This window comes from Sinocyclocheilus grahami, unplaced genomic scaffold, assembly GCF_001515645.1.
Source record: "Sinocyclocheilus grahami isolate Dianchi unplaced genomic scaffold, SAMN03320097.WGS_v1.1 scaffold816.1, whole genome shotgun sequence".
NCBI classification, from domain to species: Eukaryota; Metazoa; Chordata; class Actinopteri; order Cypriniformes; family Cyprinidae; genus Sinocyclocheilus; species Sinocyclocheilus grahami.
In genome coordinates, this window is record NW_015505995.1 from 208,928 (window position 1) to 231,304 (window position 22,377).

General features: G+C 37.2%; 2 protein-coding genes across 2 annotated transcripts; one reads left to right on the forward strand and one right to left on the reverse strand.

Annotated features, from left to right (window-relative positions):
* The first annotated feature begins 3,659 nt into the window (after positions 1-3,659).
* On the forward strand, positions 3,660-12,067 carry LOC107562289 (ornithine decarboxylase antizyme 2-like). Its single transcript, XM_016246912.1, is given in 6 exon segments — positions 3,660-3,826; positions 7,296-7,347; positions 7,349-7,426; positions 9,447-9,619; positions 10,086-10,171; positions 10,834-12,067. Coding segments are annotated over 6 exon segments (618 nt in total). The 5' UTR covers positions 3,660-3,728; the 3' UTR covers positions 10,965-12,067.
* A 2,950-nt stretch (positions 12,068-15,017) lies between these two features.
* Positions 15,018-21,731, reverse strand: LOC107562288 (proteasome subunit alpha type-4-like). Its single transcript, XM_016246911.1, has 9 exons — positions 21,601-21,731; positions 21,122-21,147; positions 20,966-21,008; positions 20,674-20,836; positions 19,834-19,911; positions 19,620-19,708; positions 19,397-19,527; positions 15,819-15,942; positions 15,018-15,229 (listed from the first exon to the last, which is right to left on the reverse strand). Exons 2-9 carry the CDS (start codon positions 21,122-21,124, stop codon positions 15,075-15,077), a joined length of 786 nt encoding a protein of 261 aa, XP_016102397.1. The 5' UTR covers positions 21,125-21,147; positions 21,601-21,731; the 3' UTR covers positions 15,018-15,074.
* Positions 21,732-22,377: the final 646 nt, after the last annotated feature.

Sequence of the window (22,377 nt, forward strand, 5' to 3'; positions counted from 1 at the left end):
TACTAGGGCATTACTAGGAAATTTTGTGTGGTCACTAGGTTATTTGGGGTGGTTGTTAGGAAATTCTGGGTTGCTAGGATGTGACTGATAACTAGATATGTTGCGAGCTTGCTAGGGCATTAATAGGGAATTCTGGGTGGTTGCTATGGTATTCTGGTGCTTGGAGGTTATGGGTGGTTGCTAGGATGCTCTGACTGTTTTCTAGGGTGTTCTGGCTGATTGCGAGGGTATTCTGGGTGGTTGTTAGGGAATTCTGGAATGTTACTAGGATGTTGTGGGTGATAGCTAGGGTGTCAGTATGTCCGTTGCTAGGGTATTCTGGGTCTTCTCAACAAGTCACCCTTTTTAATGAAATACCAATAAACAAGGTATGAATGAAGCAGAAATCAGAAGCAGTTTACAAGCACTGCCTGTCGTGACAGAGAGAATCTCTCCATTCAGCTCTGAGCTGATTACCTAAGACAGTAAACAAGCATTTCCTGGATGTACAAGAGCACCAGAGAGGAAAAGATACAATGGAGCTTTTAATAGATCAGCAGGCCGATGCTGTCCATGGAATAAAACACACTCTCTGTTCCCACTGGCCCATCAGAACTGCCTGTTCTATACATGTGTCCTACACAGGAGGTCTAAGAAATCATGTCAAAGGGGTTTTGTAGTCCTAAATCTTGTGATTACTTATTGAGTTACTGCTCTAACAATCGTTGCCTTTATCAAATATTCAATTGTCTGATAATTATTGTTGTTATTCATCTGTCAGCGGCAGGCAGGGTGAATCATTTTAGAGCATCATGGAAGAGGGAATATATTTTTGTGGTTTGTTTAGCCCTGGAGGGTTCAGAATGCCTCAGTTTGAGAGACACCACACAGAGGGATGTGTGACAGGAACTGTGGCGAGATCTCAGGTAATGTTTAGGGTCATCCAACTTGTTTATCAGTTTCAGATACAACCAAATCAGGTGGTTGCTCCTACTGTACTCACATGTCAAAAAGAACAAATGAGCAATGAAATCCAATACTGAACCAAAAATAAGCAGATATCAAGTGTTGCTATATGACTTTCTTCTTTCAGATGAATGCAATTGGAGTTTAAAAAATGTCCTGGCTCTTCCAAGCTTTATAATGCAATATGGATAAAATATGGATTTAAATATGGATATCTTTCTTACACAAACGCATCGCTTCGCTTCAGAAGGCCTTTATTAACCCCCAGGAGCTGTGTGGAGCACTTTTTATGATGGATGGACGCATTTTTTTGGGCTTCAAATCAAAATCTCGACAACCGTTCATTGCCATTACAAAGCTTGGAAGAGCCTGGACATTTTTAATATAACTCCGATCGCATTCGTCTGAAAGAAGGAAGTCATATACACCTGCTAGGATGGCTTGAGGGTGAGTAAATCATGGGGTAATTTTCATTTTTGGGTGAACTGTCCCTTTAAAGAAGGCCACAGCCCAAGTTAAGTTCCCCTACCGCATTGGTTCTCAACTGGTGGACTGAAACCCAGCAAATGCAAACAATAAATTATAATGCATAGTTAGGATAAGATGATCTGGATCCTGAAGCAAAACCAGCTGAAAACCCCAGCCCTACACTATCTAGAATGATTTAAGACCCTGTTGAATTTCCATTACTACTGAAAATTCAAACCTTGCATGCCTTGCAGAGTTCAACCCAATAAGATACTGACTGCGTTGTGGGTTCTCTCTAGAGGTCATACACTTCACTCACTGAGACTGATCATCACCCACCGCTGTGTAACGATCACATTGCCTGGTGTCCAGTTCCTAATCCTTTAATCTCCTGGCCCTTGGTTGTTTCCATTATCAGCTCTTACATAAATCCTGCTCCAAAAGTCCTGTAGAGGTCTTAAAAAATAAATAATAAAGGGAGCATAAAAGTATTTTCAGAAGATTCATCAGTTTTCATTTCTAAGCATATTTTGGTAACACTTTACTTGAAGGGGTGTGCATAAGACTGACATGACACCTTCATAATCATGACATGACACATGTCATGAATACGAAGGAGGTCTTATGCATGTTTATGACAACTGTCATTAAGTGTCATTCGCTCAGTTATGTCATTTTTAATGCAAATATGACATTATTTGACCTAACCCTACCCGTACCCTTACCCCTAACCATAGCCCATAACAAAGACATCTCAAACAATGTCATCTTTGCATTAAAAATTACATAACTGAGCGAATGACACTTAATGACAGTTGTCATAAACATGCATAAATGCATATGTCATGATTATGAAGGTGTTATGTCAGTCCCCTTCAAGTAAAGTGTAACCCATATTTTCATAAGGTTTGACATAATTGAGAAAAACATGACTTCTCTGTTGATTTTAGCACTTTTATTGTTCAGTTTACATTTATTGGTAAATTAGAAACTTTCAAAAGCTGAAAACTTCATTTCCCAGAAACCTTCAGTCAAATATCAACATTATTATGCTTCCGAATCCCCCTTAAATGCCATTGAAATACTATATATTTTGGAATAACACATTACAAATTCACTATACTAATACTGATATATAAAGATACAATAAAAGCAGATTCACTATCACTTCCCTATTATGCGAGTCTCCCATGGTTCTCCGCGCTGCACGTCGATGAATATTAATAAAGCTGCGTATCGGTCGACAATCTCGCGCGACGTTCGATTGGCAGACGTTACGTAGGCTCATTAATATTCAGCAGCAGTTCCTCAACGTCACCGCGCAGTCAGAGCTCAGTGTCTAAGCACGGAGCGCTTATCGCAGAACGCGTCAGTGAGAATTCTTATATACATGTTGCATTTCTCCGTGGACTTTCTGCACAGCATTCACTTTTTGGGTTTTCAGAGTACAGCGGTCTACGAAGAAAACATGTGCAACACAGAGGAGAGGTGAGAAAATACACGATTATATTTGATTTATACGGTCATGCAACATTTTAATTTCGTGCAAGTTTTTGCTGCTGATGATTATTATTAATTGACATATCTGTTTAGTCTTTTAACATGCCATTCATGTATTTAAATATATTGAAAATATTAAATATATTTAAATACACATAAAATGTATTTAAATAAATCAGAATATCTATATATTATTTTATATTGATATTGATATTATTTTCAATATTTAATTATATTTTATAAAGTATTTAAATATATTCAGACGTTCTTTAATATATGAAGGTGTTATGTCAGTCCCCTTCAAGTAAAGTGTAACCCATATTTTCATAAGGTTTGACATAATTGAGAAAAACATGACTTCTCTGTTGATTTTAGCACTTTTATTGTTCAGTTTACATTTATTGGTAAATTAGAAACTTTCAAAAGCTGAAAACTTCATTTCCCAGAAACCTTCAGTCAAATATCAACATTATTATGCTTCCGAATCTCCCTTAAATGCCATTGAAATACTATATATTTTGGAATAACACATTACAAATTCACTATACTAATACTGATATATAAAGATACAATAAAAGCAGATTCACTATCACTTCCCTATTATGCGTGTCTCCCATGGTTCTCCGCGCTGCACGTCGATGAATATTAATAAAGCTGCGTATCGGTCGACAATCTCGCGCGACGTTCGATTGGCAGACGTTACGTAGGCTCATTAATATTCAGCAGCAGTTCCTCAACGTCACCGCGCAGTCAGAGCTCAGTGTCTAAGCACGGAGCGCTTATCGCAGAACGCGTCAGTGAGAATTCTTATATACATGTTGCATTTCTCCGTGGACTTTCTGCACAGCATTCACTTTTTGGGTTTTCAGAGTACAGCGGTCTACGAAGAAAACATGTGCAACACAGAGGAGAGGTGAGAAAATACACGATTATATTTGATTTATACGGTCATGCAACATTTTAATTTCGTGCAAGTTTTTGCTGCTGATGATTATTATTAATTGACATATCTGTTTAGTCTTTTAACATGCCATTCATGTATTTAAATATATTGAAAATATTAAATATATTTAAATACACATAAAATGTATTTAAATAAATCAGAATATCTATATATTATTTTATATTGATATTGATATTATTTTCAATATTTAATTATATTTTATAAAGTATTTAAATATATTCAGACGTTCTTTAATATATTTTTTACCTTACATAATTAAATAAAAATATATTTTCAATAATATTTCAAATAGAAATCTATTTCATATTTTGTTTGGATATAGCCATGTCATGTATGTAAATGATGAATGATTAGGATTTATTGGGATGTTCTGAAGGCTCAGACTCACAGACTGTTATCAAAGCGGATTTAATGTCGAGCAAACAGATAGATGAGTGTCTGAGAGAGAGAACTGATGCTATAAATATTTCATCCATAACCCCATCAACTCAATTAGGATTCATGAGCTTGTAACAGGACCAAATCACTCGCCTTGCCCCACTTCGTTTTTCATAAACAATCTAATTTCCTCCTTTGCAATTTGCTAATTTGGATTGAGGATGGAAAACCCCAGCACAGATCACCTCCAAGCATCATGTTATGAAACTTTTTTGTAACAAGATTAGCACAAGTGCAGGTGAGAAGCTGCTAAACCACATTTAACCTGAGATTTAAGGTATTCTGAGCGAAGAATACAAGGACAGAACATTAGATAAACATTACATCAGGTATAGTTCCTAGAAGGTTCTGTTGTTCAGCTATACAACATCACTGCAGTGGCCCTGTTTATAGACCCATTCAAAATTCAAACATCACTGAGTTTTGAATTATTATTATTTTTTTGAATTGTTGTTTAACTTGGAATCCATCCAGATCTGCAACTCTCAAAAGAGAAACACTTTATTGAAGAATGCAGCAGCACTAAATCTCGGACAATACAGAAACATGTCAAACTTGTTGTCAAAGAAGGCCATTTGCTTGTTTTTTTGTAATCTGAGAAACGTTGTAATATCTCTCCTGGTCAGTGATTGGTCTAAAACACATTCAACTGTGAGTTGGACGTCACCCTTCGTGTCCCTCTGTAGCCAAATGATAGCTGTTCCTGGAAGACTCGCAGTATCCTGTTTTGGTTTCGACTGTTTCCTGGCCCTTCTCCAAACACTCACCAGAGCCAGTAATTACTACACTAAAGATGAACCTGAATCCCAGTCTTTAAACAGATCTGGACTATCACTCTGTGCTGGTCCTGGAGGTCAGCTGGACTCGGGAATGATCTCATACTGGATTGTTTTAGAGATAGATTCTGCCTTTGAATTTTATGAATCAAACATGATTCCTATCTTATATTACTATTGTTCATAATTGGGATTTGAACAAAAAAAAAACAAGTACATTCTGCAGTGATGCCGTAAAAGAAACATTTGGGGTTCCCAAAGAACCTTTCAGTGAACAGTTCTTAAAAGAACCATTTTTTCTTGGTGTGAAGAACGTTTTAATAACCTAAAAATACTTTTGTCCTGTGGAAAGGTTTCATGGACGTTAAAGGTGGAACCAATCATCCTGATGCCAGTCATCATGCCCTTATTGTGCAACAGACATGAATCCTAATACTTTTCCAAGCGATCAATCTTACAGTTTTCACTTGCCAAATGACCAAACCCATTACATCACCAGAATAGTAAGCACAACCTAGCAACCACTCAAAATATCATGCAAAGTCTCATGCAAACATGACGACACCATTGTGATTATGACACCACAGTTTTAGTTTCTTTTTTGTAAAGTCGTCCTGAATCTGTTTTGATCCAGAGCATATAATCAGAGCATTTGAGGGGGGGGTTGAATGTCAGAGGGTGAAAGTGTCGGCTTTCAAAACAAGCTGACATTTCACTCGCAGATGCCCACTGCTTCTATATAGAGACCAGGAGAGGAGAACGAACAAAATCAAGAACATCTCAAAAGTGCATTGAAAAATCAGTCGTACTAATTCTTTGCACTTGAATAAAAATAGTCTGTATCGTAACCAAAAAAGAAAGTAAACATCCTCGGCAACAGCGTCACCTGTTTTCATGTGGTCACCATGCAGATTTTGTCTCCTGGGTTACATGTTGCCAGGGCATAGAAACCACTACACGTCCCTCCTTTGATTTGCCCGCTGGGTAATCTGGCTCATGAGACGTGAAAAAGCACCCTAGCTTTGAACAGCCATTTCATTTGTGCCAGAGTGCTGGAACCGTGTTATGGATAGCTGTCAGAGCTGATAATGCCATAAAATATCAATGTTCTGTTTCCTGATCAGCATATTGCCAATAGGTGATCATGAGATCTCATATTCCTTCATCTAGCTTGTTGCAAACAGGGCTGTTTTGGAAAGTGGGAATTTTCTAGACTGCTTTCAATCATAATGAGACATTTTTGCAGACAGTTTGTGGCCTGGCTTCAGATTAGATGTCAGATCCAAAGATCTCCCAGCATGACACGGGGACGTAAATGTCTTGTTATTGCCATCTCTAAGAGCCAGTGCTGTAACTCAAGCCCTCTGGGATGTGAAATGTTTTCAGCCAAGCTGCTATTTACAGACTTGTTTTCACATCATGTGCTTGTTTGTGATCTGCGCGAACTGCCTCCCTTCTGTCTAGTGGATAGCGAAACATCTGTCTCCAAGAACCCAAATATCTCTGCTTACAGTTAATGTAAACCTGACAACAGGTCAGTTTACACTTGGGCACTGTGACCTGATGTAGTTTGTGCAAAATCAGTAGGCTACTTGTTTTTCATGAAGTCTTAGATGTTGACCTCCCAAAACTCCAAAAATGCTTATTGCTAGGCTTTTCCAAGCTAACATCAAAGTTTGTCTTCACAAACTTTTTTGATCTAGTTAGGAATACTGACTGATTTCAACAGAGCTTGGTGTTAGAATGTTGCTAAGGTAATGGTAAGCTAACACAAAGCTGCATACCTTTTTGAAATTGGCGTGAAGGGCGTGATATTAGTACACTATTTGTTTTACTCCAGCTGAATATCTCAAGTGCTGTCATAGTCTGTAATCAGAGAACCGAGTGTTAATGTGAACACAGTGCTGCAGAAAATATTACAAGGTGACACAGTGTCTGATAAGGCATATGAACAGATATAGAGAGAGCAAGGCCTTAAAAGTGCCAACGTTTCAGTGAAGCGCGCAGTCAGACTGTTGTTATGCTGTTGGCAGGATGGGTATCTGTTATCAGCTGGCACTCTCAGGCTTGTGCCAAGCTGCGTCATGCACTTGACTCATGATGCAGAGTGAAGGTAGCTTTAAGAAGCACATGCCAATTTTTGTTAATGCGCTGGGGATAATCTTACACAGCTATGAAATGATCTGTCTCTCTCTGTCTTGTAGTTGTGCTGTGCTGGGCTCGAGGCAGCGGGCTCCAGGGCCTCTGTGGTGCTCCTGATGCCCCTCTCCCACTAACGAAGATCCCGGGTGGGCGAGGGACAAGCAGGGATCTCCCTCATAGCGTACTGCACAAGGTAAGAGGTCAGAGGTCAGATTTGGAGAAATACAGCATTACATCACTTGCTCACCAGTGGATCCTCTGCAGTGAATGGGTGCCGTCAGAATGAGAGTCCAAACAGCTGATAAAAACATCACAGAAATCCACAAGTAATCCAAACATTTCACTTCACAAGACATTAATTGATGGACTGGAGTGGTGTGGATTAGTTTGGAGTCTCATTCTGACGGCAGCCATTCACTGCAGAGGATCCATTGGTGAAGTAAGCATGTGATGTTAAGTAATACACTTAACATGTAGACCTAGTAATGAAGTATACTCTTTTTAACACAATAATTACTCAATTTTTATCTAAAAAATGTGGAATATCAGTAGATATATTAGTTAATCAATACTTTACAGTACACAAAATGTGATGCAGCCCATCTCAGTTTACTACTTTACTACCACAGCATGATCCTAAATAAAAACCCTAAACAGTAAATTAATACTTAAGTCAGTAAGACACTGGGGCAGCAAACCATGCCATTTCCAAAAAACATACACAGACAACCAGCCCAAGGGAGGAGACGGGTGTGAAGAGATCTCTAGAGCTTGTTATTTGTCACGTAGCTCTGTGCCATATTTACAGCTAGAGTTTCCATCTGGCCTACATATGCACGGTGTTGGCACTCAGCACTCGAGCTCAGCATACAGCCGAGACTATAGATGTCAGTGTGTCTGTGTGCAGACATGCGACCATCTCAAAAAGGTTAAGAGGTTTTAGATCACTTTAAGCATCTTTATCTCTCTTGCATAGTTTGATTTCATTGAGAACTGGTTTCAAGAGTTTACATTTATTTAGATGACCTGTTTCTACATTTAACTGTTGGAAATTGTATGTGTACCATAAAAAATATTGCTATTTATGTATTTATAGGATCAAATATGGATGCAATATTGTGAGAAAAGACAGTATGATAATTTATGCAACAACAATTGTGTCAATTACGTTTTATTTTTGTAATTTTTGGAGAAACAATAAAGATACAGTTGATATTTAAACGAAACGTAACTGAGATCTCCATTGAGTCTCTTGAGCTAGAACATCCTTTGAGCTATAACATTTGTGACCCTGGACCACAAAACCAGTCATAAGGGTCAATTTTTCAAAAATTAAGCTTTAGCGTTAGTTCTGGCAGGTCACGTGAGTCAAGCTTGCATCAGCTGATTCTCAGCTGATCACATCTACCTATAGGAATACGACACCTATCGCGGCATTCCTATATAAGCTCTATTCAGTATTATTCAGCAGCTTTTCAGCTTGCTCCGGAGCAAATTACCCTCCTCCATCCCCAGCTCCTCCTTTCGCCACAGTCAGGACTTGGCTTTCTGATATTCCTTGCTAATCAGACTCCTTTATCTTGAATAAAGTGTTACACTTAAATATCATTAAGTACATTAATGATATCTGCCTTGTTCTGCTCTGTTAACCCTAGGGGGGTTATTATTGCTGCTCTCCTTGCTCATTCATGACAGGCTGCATGGAAGGGCAGGGAGGTTTTTGCCCAGAATAGAACCATACCGCCAAACCAAACTTTATGCTAAATATCTATCATTTTGACGATAGTGGTCCTGACAAAATAATAGTTTATGTTTGATGTTAGGACAATATTTGGTCGAGATACAACTATTTGAAAATCTGGGTTCTGAGGGTGCAAAAAAATCACAATACTGAGAAAATCACCTTTAAAGTTGTCCAAATGAAGTTCTTAGCAATGCATATTACTAATCAAAGATTAAGTTTTAATATATTTACAGTAGGAAATTTACAAAATATCTTCATGGAACATGATCTTTACTTAATATCCTAATGATTTTTGGCATAAAAGAAAAATCAATAATGTTGACCCAAACAATGTTATTTTTGGCTATTGCTACAAATATCCCCCAGCGACTTAAGACTGGTTTTGTGCTCCAGGTCACATGTATTTTTTGGCTCCTATTAACATTCTGACAACAAGCTTGTGAGTAAACACTACATATGTGTCCTCCAGGACGAAAAGTTGACGGTGACTCAGGCGGGGTCAGTAAACGGAGCGCCCCCTGTCCTGCACTTCCAGTACCAGTTGAGCGAGCGACGGTTCTCCTGCTGGGACACGGTTCTGTCGGACGACGCACTTTACTTGGAAATCCCCACTGGAGCTCTTCATAATGGCAGCAGAGAAGGGTATGTTGGGTTAATAATCTGTCAAAGTGCAGCTTTATATTGAAGATGACAGCAGAACCATATCTGTCTGTTGCTACATGGTTCAGCTTTAACAGACAGTTTTAGGGCAGAGTAGAATAAACGGCTGGTTTAATTTGAGTCAAAAGCAGCTCGAGTTAGTTTTCCATGTGACGTTTCATCGCTGGTATGAGGCTGTGAAAGATGCAGCCGCTCTTGATGAAAGTTCTTCCACTCATTTCTCATTTGAGTCCATCACGTCCAGTCATGTGCTGTCTGTGGAGTCACTGCAAGCATTAGAACAGAGTGTTTTACCTTCAACAAGCAGGTGGTGGACTGTCAGAGAGCATTAAATATGTGTGCTCTGACTGAAGTTGTTCTGGCTTCTACATCTGCATTATTACATAAGGTAGACATTATGTAAAAGCAGCACTGCGTCACCATCTCTGTCTCTCTCATTACGCTGCAGTTTAACCAGGCTGCTGGAGTTTGCAGAGGAGCAGTTGAAAGTCAGCTATGTGTTCCTATGGCTTCAAAAAAACAGAGACGATCGATGTAAGAAACATTTAAATACACGTCAAAGAAGTATTTTACCCCAAAAATGCAAATTCTGTCATCATTGACTCACTCTCATGTTGTACCAAACCAATATGACTTATGGCCTGTTCACACCAAGAACGATAACTATAAAGATGACTATATTTTAGCATCCACACCATAACACAATGACGTTCTGTTTATTAAAAGCATTAGATCATTAAAGTAATCGTCTAGGTGTGAACAGGAATTTACTTTTACAACCAGAGATATCTTGCAGTTTTTTTCTCCCATAATGGAAATTGATGTAGTTGGATTACAAAAATACTTGTGCACATTTATAATGCTCTTTGTAATAGGAGTTGAATTTAAATTCTGCTGTAATGCAGCTCTGAAAAAAGCAATAGTGATATTCAGCTCAAGTCAGTTTAGTATTCATTCAGTTCAGTTCAATAACTATTTAAAGTTCATCATTTAAAAAACAAGTTTAGACAGTGGCAAGGAACCCAAACTCCATCATTGAGAGGATTGATTGAGTGGATTGATATTCCTTCTAAGTACATACATTTTCAACATGAGACTGAGTAAATGATAATAGAACTTCCATGTGGGTTATCTAATCTTTTTAACTGGATAATGAATCTGATACCTTAATTCAGTCTTTGTCTCCACTTGTGCAGTGTCCATCATGAAGACCTTCCACTACATGGGTTTTGAAGTGGTAAAACCGGGTCACCCGCTGGTGCCGGCCCGGCCTGATCTTCTCTTTATGGTCTATTCCATGGACAGCAGCAGTTCTGATGAAGAGTGACCATCAAACTCTCACTCACACTTAAAATGCCCCCACCCCTCTCCCCCAACTATACCTCTCCATCAGTGACTTTTAAGACAGGGGGAGGGGCGAAGCTGGGCCGACTAACACTCTGATTGGTTCAGTTTCCATTATTAACCCACCAATCGGTTCTGATTGGCCGTTCCATCAGCAGAAGGTGGGTTGGTGCTAAAGCAGAAATCCAGCATATCCTCTCTGTTAATTCACACCATATATCAAACTGTCTATACTGTTGTGTACACTATGTATGGAGCATTCAGAACAGGATACAGATCGCAGACATGGGAGAGATACTTTTTACAGAAGGGAATGCGTTTGTAACCGATTGTAGACTGTTTCCAGTGGCTGATAATAGTGAAACAGAATTTCTTTTGTTTATTCCAGATTGGCAGTCTTCTCTGTTCTGGTTTGAAACTTTCACTAGTTAATCATTCAATGTTCTCAGAGGAAGCAAGCTGAATAGCTCTCAACTCTTAGTTACGAAGACTCGACTCACTTCAACAGCATAGTTAGCTTTTCTAACACTCATTAGGATTTATGCTATGTTCCATTCAACGCAGAACATTTGAATTTCTAACTTCCTATGTAGAAAAGTGCAATAGAATGCACTTGAAGTTGGACTTCAAACTTGGAAAATTCTATGAAAACTACAATTTCAGACACAGGGACTGGGGAGATGTGCAGTTAATACTAAACATTCACTTTTAAGCTAATAAAACTTAAAGTTTCCTCATTATATAAAATGTTGCAGAACAGATGTGCATATTACCATAAATGGCTTTATTCTTGCCATTCAAAGATATTAAGTACAAAAAAGATCTTTCAATATTGGATGGAACGCAGCATTCTAGCATAAGTTCATCAAAACAGTGCATCATTCCAGACCCCAACAAAGCACTTGAGTGTAAGTTTAGGTTGAGTTTAGTTGATTTTTTTCTGAGTCTGGTTGTGAGGTTTGCGTTTCACAAATTCTTCGAGTAGAAGTTGTTCAATCAGGCCTGTTGCTTATATTCTTTAAAACAAAGCCAGACCTGAAAACTTCTAGATGCATGAGCATGTTTGTGATGAAATCATTCTAGTTTTAAAAAATCCCGAAGGTTCTCATTTTTATTTAGGGAGATGCATAGACCAGTGGTCTTCTACATGAGTCTTACTGTAGTCCATCACACCTTTTGTCTTCGCCATCCCAAACCAAACCAACAGGAAACATGAGAGTAAACCAACCCCACCCTCTGCTCCTCTGGGGCTTTAACACAAGCACTTTAGGAAAACACAAGCAATTCAGCCCACGGTGCATCACACATCCGTTACAGAGAGATGTACTTTGAGCCGTCAAGATGTCTTGCAGTGTTTAGTGAACTTGACATACTTGCCAAAGATAACGGTCTCCATTCAAAGAGAACGCCTCAAGTTTCATTCAGATAAGACTGGTGAACCTACCGTAGCAGCACCTTCAGATAGCAGGCTTGGTCCTGGCGCAGTCAGGTATAACATGCAGAAACATTCCCTGAAAAGGAAGCCTTTGATTCTTGGTCATCTCTGTGGAAATTAGGTGCAATGAAGTCAGTTCTGTAGACTTCTCAGCAGGGTGGCCTTTAGGTTTTGCATGTGTAAATAGATCTTATCTTTCCTCATGGGCTGTGACAATAAGCTTATAGAGAATGTTTTTTGTTCATCCACTTAAATGTTATTTTTATCTATATGATTTATTTTGTCTATACTGATTGGTTTTTTGTAGTGTAGAATTTAGAGTAAATCCATTTAATGACAATCTACACTTGTATACCTTGAACTTTTTCCTTATGTCCAAATAAAACAAAACTTCATGACACCTGTTTTTTGCTTTTTTTTCACAAATAAAAGCTGTAACAAAAAATGAGTTGAAAAGAGAAATAAAATGAAGCTATGAATGTTGAATAATGTGCAAACAGATAAGTTAAATTCAAGACTAAACTATTGCAACTAGACTAAAGTAAAACTTAATAAACGTGTACTTACTCTCTTTTTGGTTTTCTATTGAAAAATGGTCCTTGTAAGTCATTATTTATTAAAACAGTATCATTCATAGCTCTCAAATGACATTCACATTAAAAACAGAAAATTGGTCTTGTTTAAAGCCAATCAATGACAGAATCTATTGAATATATTTATCACAATTAAGATTTAGCTGCTAATAATGATAGTACAATTTAAATTATACACATTTGGTGTACTGTTAATAAGAAATAGAGATAAATTGAATTGAAATTGAATTGATTCTTTAGACATGACTTCATGACGTCATTAAAAACTATGTGAAATCAGTTTCTTTTGGAGATACCTTCATACAGAAATGACTGACTCCCGTTGACAGACTGAACTGAAGAACTTTCTGTCACTGTGAACAGACCTGCAGGCCATATGCACTCAACGATCCGTGCTGGGTTACATCACAGTAATCTCATCCATTAAAATGACCTACATTCTCTCAGTTGGGAACACGTTAACACTTCTGTGCTGTCAGGTTACTGTTCGAGCTCATCGTTGTGTTCAGGTCTGATCTCTGAGACCGTAATCCTTTCACGCGCTTATGCAACACGTGCCGAATTTTCCCGCGCTTCTTAGAAAGCCAGTAAAATAGGCCAAGAGTCAGTCTGAGATCTGGTTAATCTTTCACAAAACACTCACCTTTTGATTTAAGAGTCTTAACTATATATATAATATATCACACAAATAGTTTTTCTTGGAAATATTTGAGCATCTTGCGACAATTTACAATAGTTCTATAGCGCTTTATTCAAAATAGTATAGTAACCACAGTTTCACTAAATGTGTTAAATTCAATATGGTGTCTAACCTTATTAAACGAACACGCCACTATTTTTGAAAATAGGCTCATTTTCCAACTCCCCTAGAGTTAAACAGTTGAGTTTTACCGTTTTCGAATCCATTCAGCCGATCTCCGGGTCTGGCGGTAGCACTTTTAGCTGTAGCTTAGCATAGATCATTGAATCTGATTAGACCGTTAGCATCTCGCTCAAAAATGACCAAAGAGTTTCGATATTTTTCCTATTTAAAACTAGGAATGAGAGTATAGTTCCTAGCCATATCGGCCTAGAAAATCGCAACTTTTCATTTTCCGTCGGTCTTAGTACACGATGTAACTACAGAAGAGACAAGTTTTAAATAGGAAAAATATAGAAACTCTTTGGCCATTTTTGAGCAAGATGCTAACGGTCTAATCAGATTCAATGATCTATGCTAAGCTACAGATAAAAGTGCTACCGCCAGACCCGGAGATTGGATGAATGGATTCGAAAACTGTAAAACTCAACTGTTTAACTCCAGGGGAGTTGGAAAATGAGCCTATTTTCAAAAATAGTGGAGTGTTCCTTTAAGGCCTACAAATTATAAATGGAAAGATTCTATAGCTTTACATTGTTTGAATGAGGACCTATATTTTTGTAAAACTGACTCCCTGAAAGCAGATATGTCTATTTGACGTCTGCATTTACATCTGCAAGACGTATTTTTTAGTGTTTGCTCATCTGCCATACATCTATAGGACGTTTCCTATCAGATGTCAAATAGACGTTTAGAAGATGTCTTTAAGATGTTTATGAGTTAGAATGCATGTAAAACTGTCATCTTAAAGACGTCTGTCAGATGTTTGTACACAGCTTATTAAGATTTCCAGATGAAGCAATCTTTAACAGACATCTTGCAGATGTACGTGTGCTATCTGGGCTAGTATCCATGGCATTTTATGGTTACCATAGTAGTTTTTTGGTTAATGCAGAAATGCAGTCTCAGCCCACGCCAACCTGAAAACTCTTAGTTTACACAACACTCACATTAGAGGCAGAAATTTCCAGATGAATGCTTTTGGATGAATGGAACCACCAGCTGTGGACATTAAGTGAGGAGCCTTCTAGATTTTCCTCACTCAGGAATGTGCATTCAATTATAAGAAAGGGAACTACTAGACATGTTTATCTTTTAGTTTTGTGTTTAATAAAGAAAATGACAGATCGACAGACAGAGCAATATGAATCTCTCTTTGAATCCCAGCGGGCGTTTGCATTTGAATAGAAAACAAGTGCAAATGTTTTATTTGTCTTTCTCCTTCTGTTCTTTCTCTTTCTTGTCTTTCTCGGCTTTGGCCTCTTCTGCTTCGTGTTTCTTGATGAGCACTTCCACTTCCTTCTGCTTGAGGACTTTGATTCTGGTCTTGCCGTTCTCTCGTGTCAGTGTGGCAATCTCCACTACAAAGATGGACAGAAAAAGGGAACACAATTAGATGTTTGTCCATAAAATGTGAAATTTTAAAGACTGTTCATACTGAATCTATTGAAACAACATCATCTTCAACATATGTGAACAAGTATGCAACATCTTTCTGAGTTTTAAGGTAAAGAAAATAAAAAAGCTGCTTGTAAAATAGCCTAAATATATAAAAATAATATTATAATAAATCTAATATAGTCACAAATGCACTAGAAAAATTCACTTTTTTTCAACAGATAATTGTGATTTCATGTCAAGTGTTATTTTTTTTTGTTGCAACTGCAAAAAAAGGTTGCAATCGAGACGTAAAATGCATTACATTTACAGAATGTCTATTGTTTAAAAGGGTTTGTTGTTGTATGACCGTTCTGACAGTAACTGTGTGTTACTGCAATTCAGCACATGATCAGCTGCATTAAGTTGAGAGCTCAGATGGATTGTGGGTCTGTATATGGTGTCACGATCATTAACAATGCAAAAGTCTGCTCTCCGCCAGACTGCTTCGATCTATCTGCCTCGTCTGCATGCTAAAACATTTATTCCATCTCCGTCTTGCCAAACACACACCTTTCTCTGCTGAAAGCTTGCTGACGTCCATGGTCTTGTTCAGCACTTTGACGGCGAGAGCGAGGGCAGACGACAGAGTCATCTCTCCCTCTTTAAAGTCCTGCTTCAGCATTGACACAGCAGCCTAAAACACACAAACACACACTTTTAAGTCTCTGAACTGAGGTGTTTTGAGATCTTTTTTTTTGTCAGAGAATAGAACGGAAGTCTTGAATTAAGGACAGGTGTCTCGTCGCCATCTACTGGCCGAATCATGATATTACTACAGTGCACTAGTAGACCATCATGATGATTGGTCATCAATTTCTTTTTAAGAGGTTATTTTTTTAATAAGCATGAAAAAAATCACTCAACTTTAAGAGAAAACTTGAATTCCAACAAGCAACCTCACAGTTTTACAAACAAAAGAGTAATATGACAATCTACATGCTTAATTAGTGATAAAAAGCATCTGGGAATACCTTGAAGTAATAAATCTGGCATATTCTGTGTTGATTTTTGAGAGAAAAATCTGATAGATTTTAAATAGTGCTGTCAATCGATTTAAAAAAATTAACTAATCAATCACATTTTTTCTGAAATTAATCGCGATTAATTGCAATAATTTCTCAATCAATCATCAAATGAACGTAGAAGCAACAAAGACAGTATATTTTTAATATTTGTTTAATGGCATCTTTTTTATGACTGAAGGCAAGTATCACTGATACCAATACTACTGATCATTTTCTGGACTTAATAAAATGTTAAATGACATTTTATTAATCAAAAAGCATGTCTAATTAATTGAAATCATGAAACTTAAACTATTTAACATCAATTTACTAAAGGTTTAACAAATATTGCATGTTTAGGGCCCTATGAAAGTTTTCCAACCTTATGTTTTATTGTAACCAAATTCTGTTTTAGCATCTCTAATTATTTGAAAGCATAAAACAAATTTCATTTATTCTTACAATAGCCTTATGATTTTTTTGCTCAGAAATTCTGTGCTGTGTATTTACATTTTGTTTTAAGGCATACAATTAAAAAAAATTTAATCTATCTTTTAAGTAATGAAAATTACACAAATTTTATTTTTTGGAAAATAAAGGTAATTTAATATTACAATTAAAACATTGAAGAAATATTGAATGCTTATTCTTTAAAAATAAGGTTTTAATCATTTTAGTAGTAGTAGTAGTAGCAGCCTATTACATACATTCTACTCAATAATAGTATTATATATAGTATTATACAGTGGTGTGAAAAGGTTTTTGCCCCCTTCCTGTTTTTTAAAAATTTTTGCATATTTGTCACACTTAAAAGATTCAGATCATCAAACAAATTTTAATATTACACAAAGATAATGCAAGTAAATGCAAAATGCAGTTTTTAAATGATGATTTCTTTTATTAAGGGAAAAAAGCTGTCCAAACCTACGTGGCCCTACGTGAAAAAGTAATTGCCCCCGAAATCTAATAACTGGTTGTGCCACGCTTTGCAGCAACAACTGCAATCAAGTGTTTGTGATAACTGGCAATGAGTCTTTCATATAGCTGTGGAGGAATTCTGGCCCACTCTTCTTTGCAGAATTGTTTTAATTCAGCCACATTGGAGGGTTTTCGAGCATGAATGGACTGTTTAAGCCTCTCAATCGGATTTAAGTCTGAACTTTGACTTGGCCACTCCAAAACCTTAATTTAGTTTTTCTTGAGCCATTCAGAGCTGGACTTGCTGGTGTGTTTGGGATCATTGTCCTGCTGCAGAATCCAAGTGTGCTTGAACTTGAGGTCACAAACTGATGGCCGGACATTCTCCTTCAGGATTTTCTGATAGAGTGCAGAATTCATGGTTCAATCAATTATGGCAAGTCGTCCAGGTCCTGAAGCTGCAAAGCAGCCCCAGATCATCACACTACCACCACCATGTTTGACTGTTGGTATGATGTTCTTTTTATGAAATGCTGTGTTGGTTTTACGCCAGATGTAACGGGACACACACCTTCTAAAAAGTTCAACTTTTGTCTCATCAGTCCACAGAATATTTGCCCAAAAGTCTTGGGGATAATCAAGATATTTTTTTGGCAAATGAGAGACGAGCCTTTGTGATCTTTTTGGTCAGCAGTGGCTTTTGCCTTGGAACTCTCCCATGGATGCCGTTTTTGCCCAGTCTCTTTCTTATTGTTGAATCATGAACACTGACCTTAATTAACTAATTAAGGCCTGCAGTTCTTTAGATGCTGTTCTGGGTTCTTTTATGACCTCAGCAGTTCTGGAGATGTTGTTCGTGTGTTTATGTCCTCATTTAGTGAGACGGCAGATGTTAATATCACCGGAAGCGTCACGAGAATTTCAGTACGAGTACTACACAAAACCGCGCGTCTGCGCCATTCATTAACACAGAGACACGCAGAATTCATATTTAAATATGAATCGTTCTGCGGCTTAATATTTACAAATACTTGTGTGTGTGTGTGTGTGTTGGGCGGAACTCCACTGTGCATGATGCAGAGAGCGTGACCATAATGTAGAGAACGAAATGACATGCCGTCGTGTAAGGCCATTTAGTTTGCTTAATAAAAGAATAAGGTATATACCTGTTCTATAGGAAAGGTAACTTTAAATGACTTCTGTTGTGATCTGGTGCTCTAGAGAAAATATAATTAAATAAAATTAACTTGACCTTCAAGGGGGGCGTTGGGGGGGGGGGCGAGGAAACACTGGTATAATTGAGAGCTATCAATTTTAACATTTATTAGAGTTGAAAAAATAACCACTTCTAATTTAAGTGAACTTGAAACAATCTTCACATAAACCATTATAATAAATGTCATATTTAGCTACATGTGCCCTTCAACAGAAATTGAATAAACTTATCAAACACTAAATTAAATATAAATGTGACCCTGGACCATAAAAGCAGTCTTAAGTCGCTGGGGTATATTTGTAGCAATAGCCAAAAATACATTGTATGGGTCAAAATGATTGATTTTTCTTTCATGCCAAAAATCATTAGGATCTCAAGTAAAGATCATGTTCCATGAAGATATTTTGTACATTTCCTAGTGTAAATTTATCAAAACTTCATTTTTGATTAGTACTTTGCATGGCCAAGAACTTCACGTGGACAACTTTAAAGGCGATTTTCTCAATATTTAGATTTTTTTGCACTCTCATATTCCAGATTTTCAAATAGTTTACCTTTTCTGACCCACTTCAGGTCCTGCTACAGGACAGTTTTGAAAACCACTGCATTTCAGAGACATGTTCTTAAAAATGACTCATATCAAATACTTGCATGCACAGTTGTAAGGCAGCTTTAATCGCCTTTTTTTAATCGCCGCATTTGTGCGTGCAATTGAAGAGCATGCGCCAAGAGCACAGTATAATGGCTGACAGGACAGGAAAATTCGTTTTTACAGTCAGCCTAGTATTTTTCTATTTTTTAAACTGATTCATTAAACCAAATGATTCATATGAACTGATTTAGGTCAAATGAACAGAGTCCAAAATAAATTGGACTTTCTAGCACTAGTTGGACAGTTTCAAAGAAGACAATGAAGCGTTCAGAATAACGTTTGTGTGCGTTTCACTCACTGCGCTGTTGTTGCCGATGCACGTGGCTTTCCAGCCTCCATAGTTTCCGCTGGGGTCACTCTGATAGAGCTGGAAGCCGTAGTGTTTGTCCCATCCCATATACAGCAGAGACACACCAAAGGGCCTTTTACCTGACAAAACACACATTCTGTTTATATTCCACAGCCCAAAACTTCACCAGGATCATGTTAGAAATAAATTAAAATGTTTTTGTATGTTGTACCTCCAAACTGTGTGTAAGCCTGTTTGATGTCACACAAGGCCGTAACCAGCTGCTCACAGGGAATAGGCTCCTGATACTGCAGCAGGTACCTGCATGCACATCATCACACACCACATCAATCCTGAGACTCTAGATATTATGTAGAATAAACCAATTTTGTCTTAGAACAACACAATGCAGCCTTTAGCAGGAGTCAAAGTGACGCTTCACTCACCTCTGTGCGATGAGCCTCAGCTCGTTAGTGAGGACGTTGGCATCTGAAGTAATACCCGCTACACTGCATGCCATGTCTCTGCGTTACAGAATCACCACACACCAGTGCCGTTATTATAAACTATAACTAAACTATTAAAAATCATTTTCAGTAGCTGAAATAAAGCTGACATAAAATAGAATATAATTAGATTTGAAAATAAAACGGAAAAACATTTTATATTTTAAATATTAATGCAATTCCTTCCATATCAAAGCTAAATAATAATTCTCTCTTAAAAAAAGTATATTAATACAACTCCTCCCATATTAAAACTAAATATTATCTTTAAAAAAAGGCCAAAATGCACAAGAAATTATTGAAACTTCAGCTATTTTTTTTAAATAAAATTTAAAAATTTTTAAATAAAGGCTAATTTAATAGAGATTTCTCAAGAACAGAATTTTTATTAAATATTAATTGTAAATATAAACATTAATGCAATAAATCAACGGCATTAAAAAATGGGTGGGGGGGTGGGGAGAAAGTACTACAACTTAAACTCAAATTAAAATGAACTGGAAGAATTCAAGCCAAAAATCTAAATATGAATAAACCCTATAATAGCGCACGAAATCCACAAATATTTAGACATTTTTAAATGATAAATATTAATGTTTTTTTAAATATTGAATATCAATACAATTCCTTCCATATATTAGAACCTCAACTCCTCTTGGGAAACCTTAAAATCCATAATGATCAAATCCTGAGAGTTTCAGAATTTAAAATCCTGATTTTAAGGCCACATCAATTATTTGAACCCAAATGTATTGAATTCCATACGCCAAAAACACTCACTCGTTGAGTTTGTAAATCTTCTCAGAGAAGAACACCTCGTCCAGAAGTTTGTGGATGTTCCTCCTCTCTGCCGCCAGCAGCACGCCGTCCTTGGCCAGGATGCCCAGACAGGTGCCAGCGTGCCCGATGGCCTCCATGGCATATTCTACCTGATACAGACGGCCTGCCAACAACAACAACACACACACACACACACACACACACTGAGACCATATACAAATGACAAGAACTCAACATTTAGATTAATACCACACAATAAAAATAATAAGAGTGTAGATATGGGGGCTCTCACCCTCTGGTGAGAAAATAGTCGTTCTTGAGTCATATCTCCGAGACTGTTAAATAAAACAAAAACAACATGTGAATCATTGTGATAAGATCTTATTATGAATGAGATAAACTGCATTAAAAATTGATGAAGAACATCCACTAATAATGCAGCTCTTACCATTATGCCCTTAAATAAAACGAATCCTGCAAACAGGAGGGAAAAAATGCTTAATTGATGGGTAACAAATTGCACATACATTATTACATTTAATAATTTGCTGATTTGTGCTTCTGCTGTCAGAAACTTACGACACTCAATGAATAATAAAATGAACCAGAAAACCCAAACACGTCTAAAAACACATCTAACCTACCAGATAGTGATTTTACAATCTTAAAAAATGAATATAATAAGAGACTGAAGCATAAATGTGAATTTTAAAGCTGCTTTCAGTTTCTCCTGTATGAATGTTTTAGCTTTAGCATTAGCACCTGCGTAACAGCATGAAGCAGCAACTTTTCATTTCATTTGAATGTATCCTACGCTCAATTAAATTTACATCAGTTCGGCTCTTCGTACACACACAGAAGGCTTTACTTTGTGATGGGCATCATATATAGTGTGTAAAATATAGTAAAGTATTATTATTTTCATACCTGAAGCCTGTGCTCGCGGTGCCTGTTCGCTGCTGCGGCTCCGCTAAAGAATCTCACTGCAGCGAGAAGCGCGTCCACTCTGGATTCACTTCGATGGTCTGTCACGTGTGTTACGTGAAGCTCTGTGATTGGTTCCCTTTCTTTAGTTAGCGGTAGTGCTTGCAGTTCGGCTTTTAATGTTATTAAACAACAACTAAAAACTATAACTTGTAACAAGCACTAATTGCACTAAATTTGCACTACTGTCCCAAAATGTGTAAATGCCTTTTAAGTATAGAATTATTGTATAACATAGGAAAATCCCTCAATTAAGTAAAAATTTCCCGTATTTGGGAAACCAGACTACAGTGGTTGCACTGTACGTTTTTAATTCACTAGAAAAAATAGGTTCATGAAAGTCATTTGTTTCTGAATCAGACTACTGTCTGCTTCCAGGTGCCTTGTGCTGATTAGAGTGGGCGAGCTAGACTGAACATGCTCGTCTACATCCTACAGAAATGACTCGTTCAGTTATACAGCGCCCCCAGTGTAAGGGAAGCTACATTACCATACATTTGATCATAAATGTACAAACTATGAATATTTCAGAGCATATTTTAAACCAAAAATCAATTCTAAAATGCATATTAAAATATTTCAAATAATTTCAGTTAATTAAATGAAATTTTACAATTGAGTATCGAATGTAATAAAAAGTTCCGTCATACTTTTGATTCACTAAAGAACTGGTTCAAAGAGGAGTCATTTGATTGTGATTCGGAATACACTGATTGTGCT

Coding starts and splice junctions, on each gene's coding strand:
- LOC107562288 (XM_016246911.1), bottom strand. Junction 20,837..20,965: donor GACTATTTTCTCACCAGAGG/GTGAGAGCCCCC, acceptor TGTTGTTGGCAG/GCCGTCTGTATCAGGTAGAA. Junction 15,230..15,818: donor CAAGCTTTCAGCAGAGAAAG/GTGTGTGTTTGG, acceptor CCATCTTTGTAG/TGGAGATTGCCACACTGACA.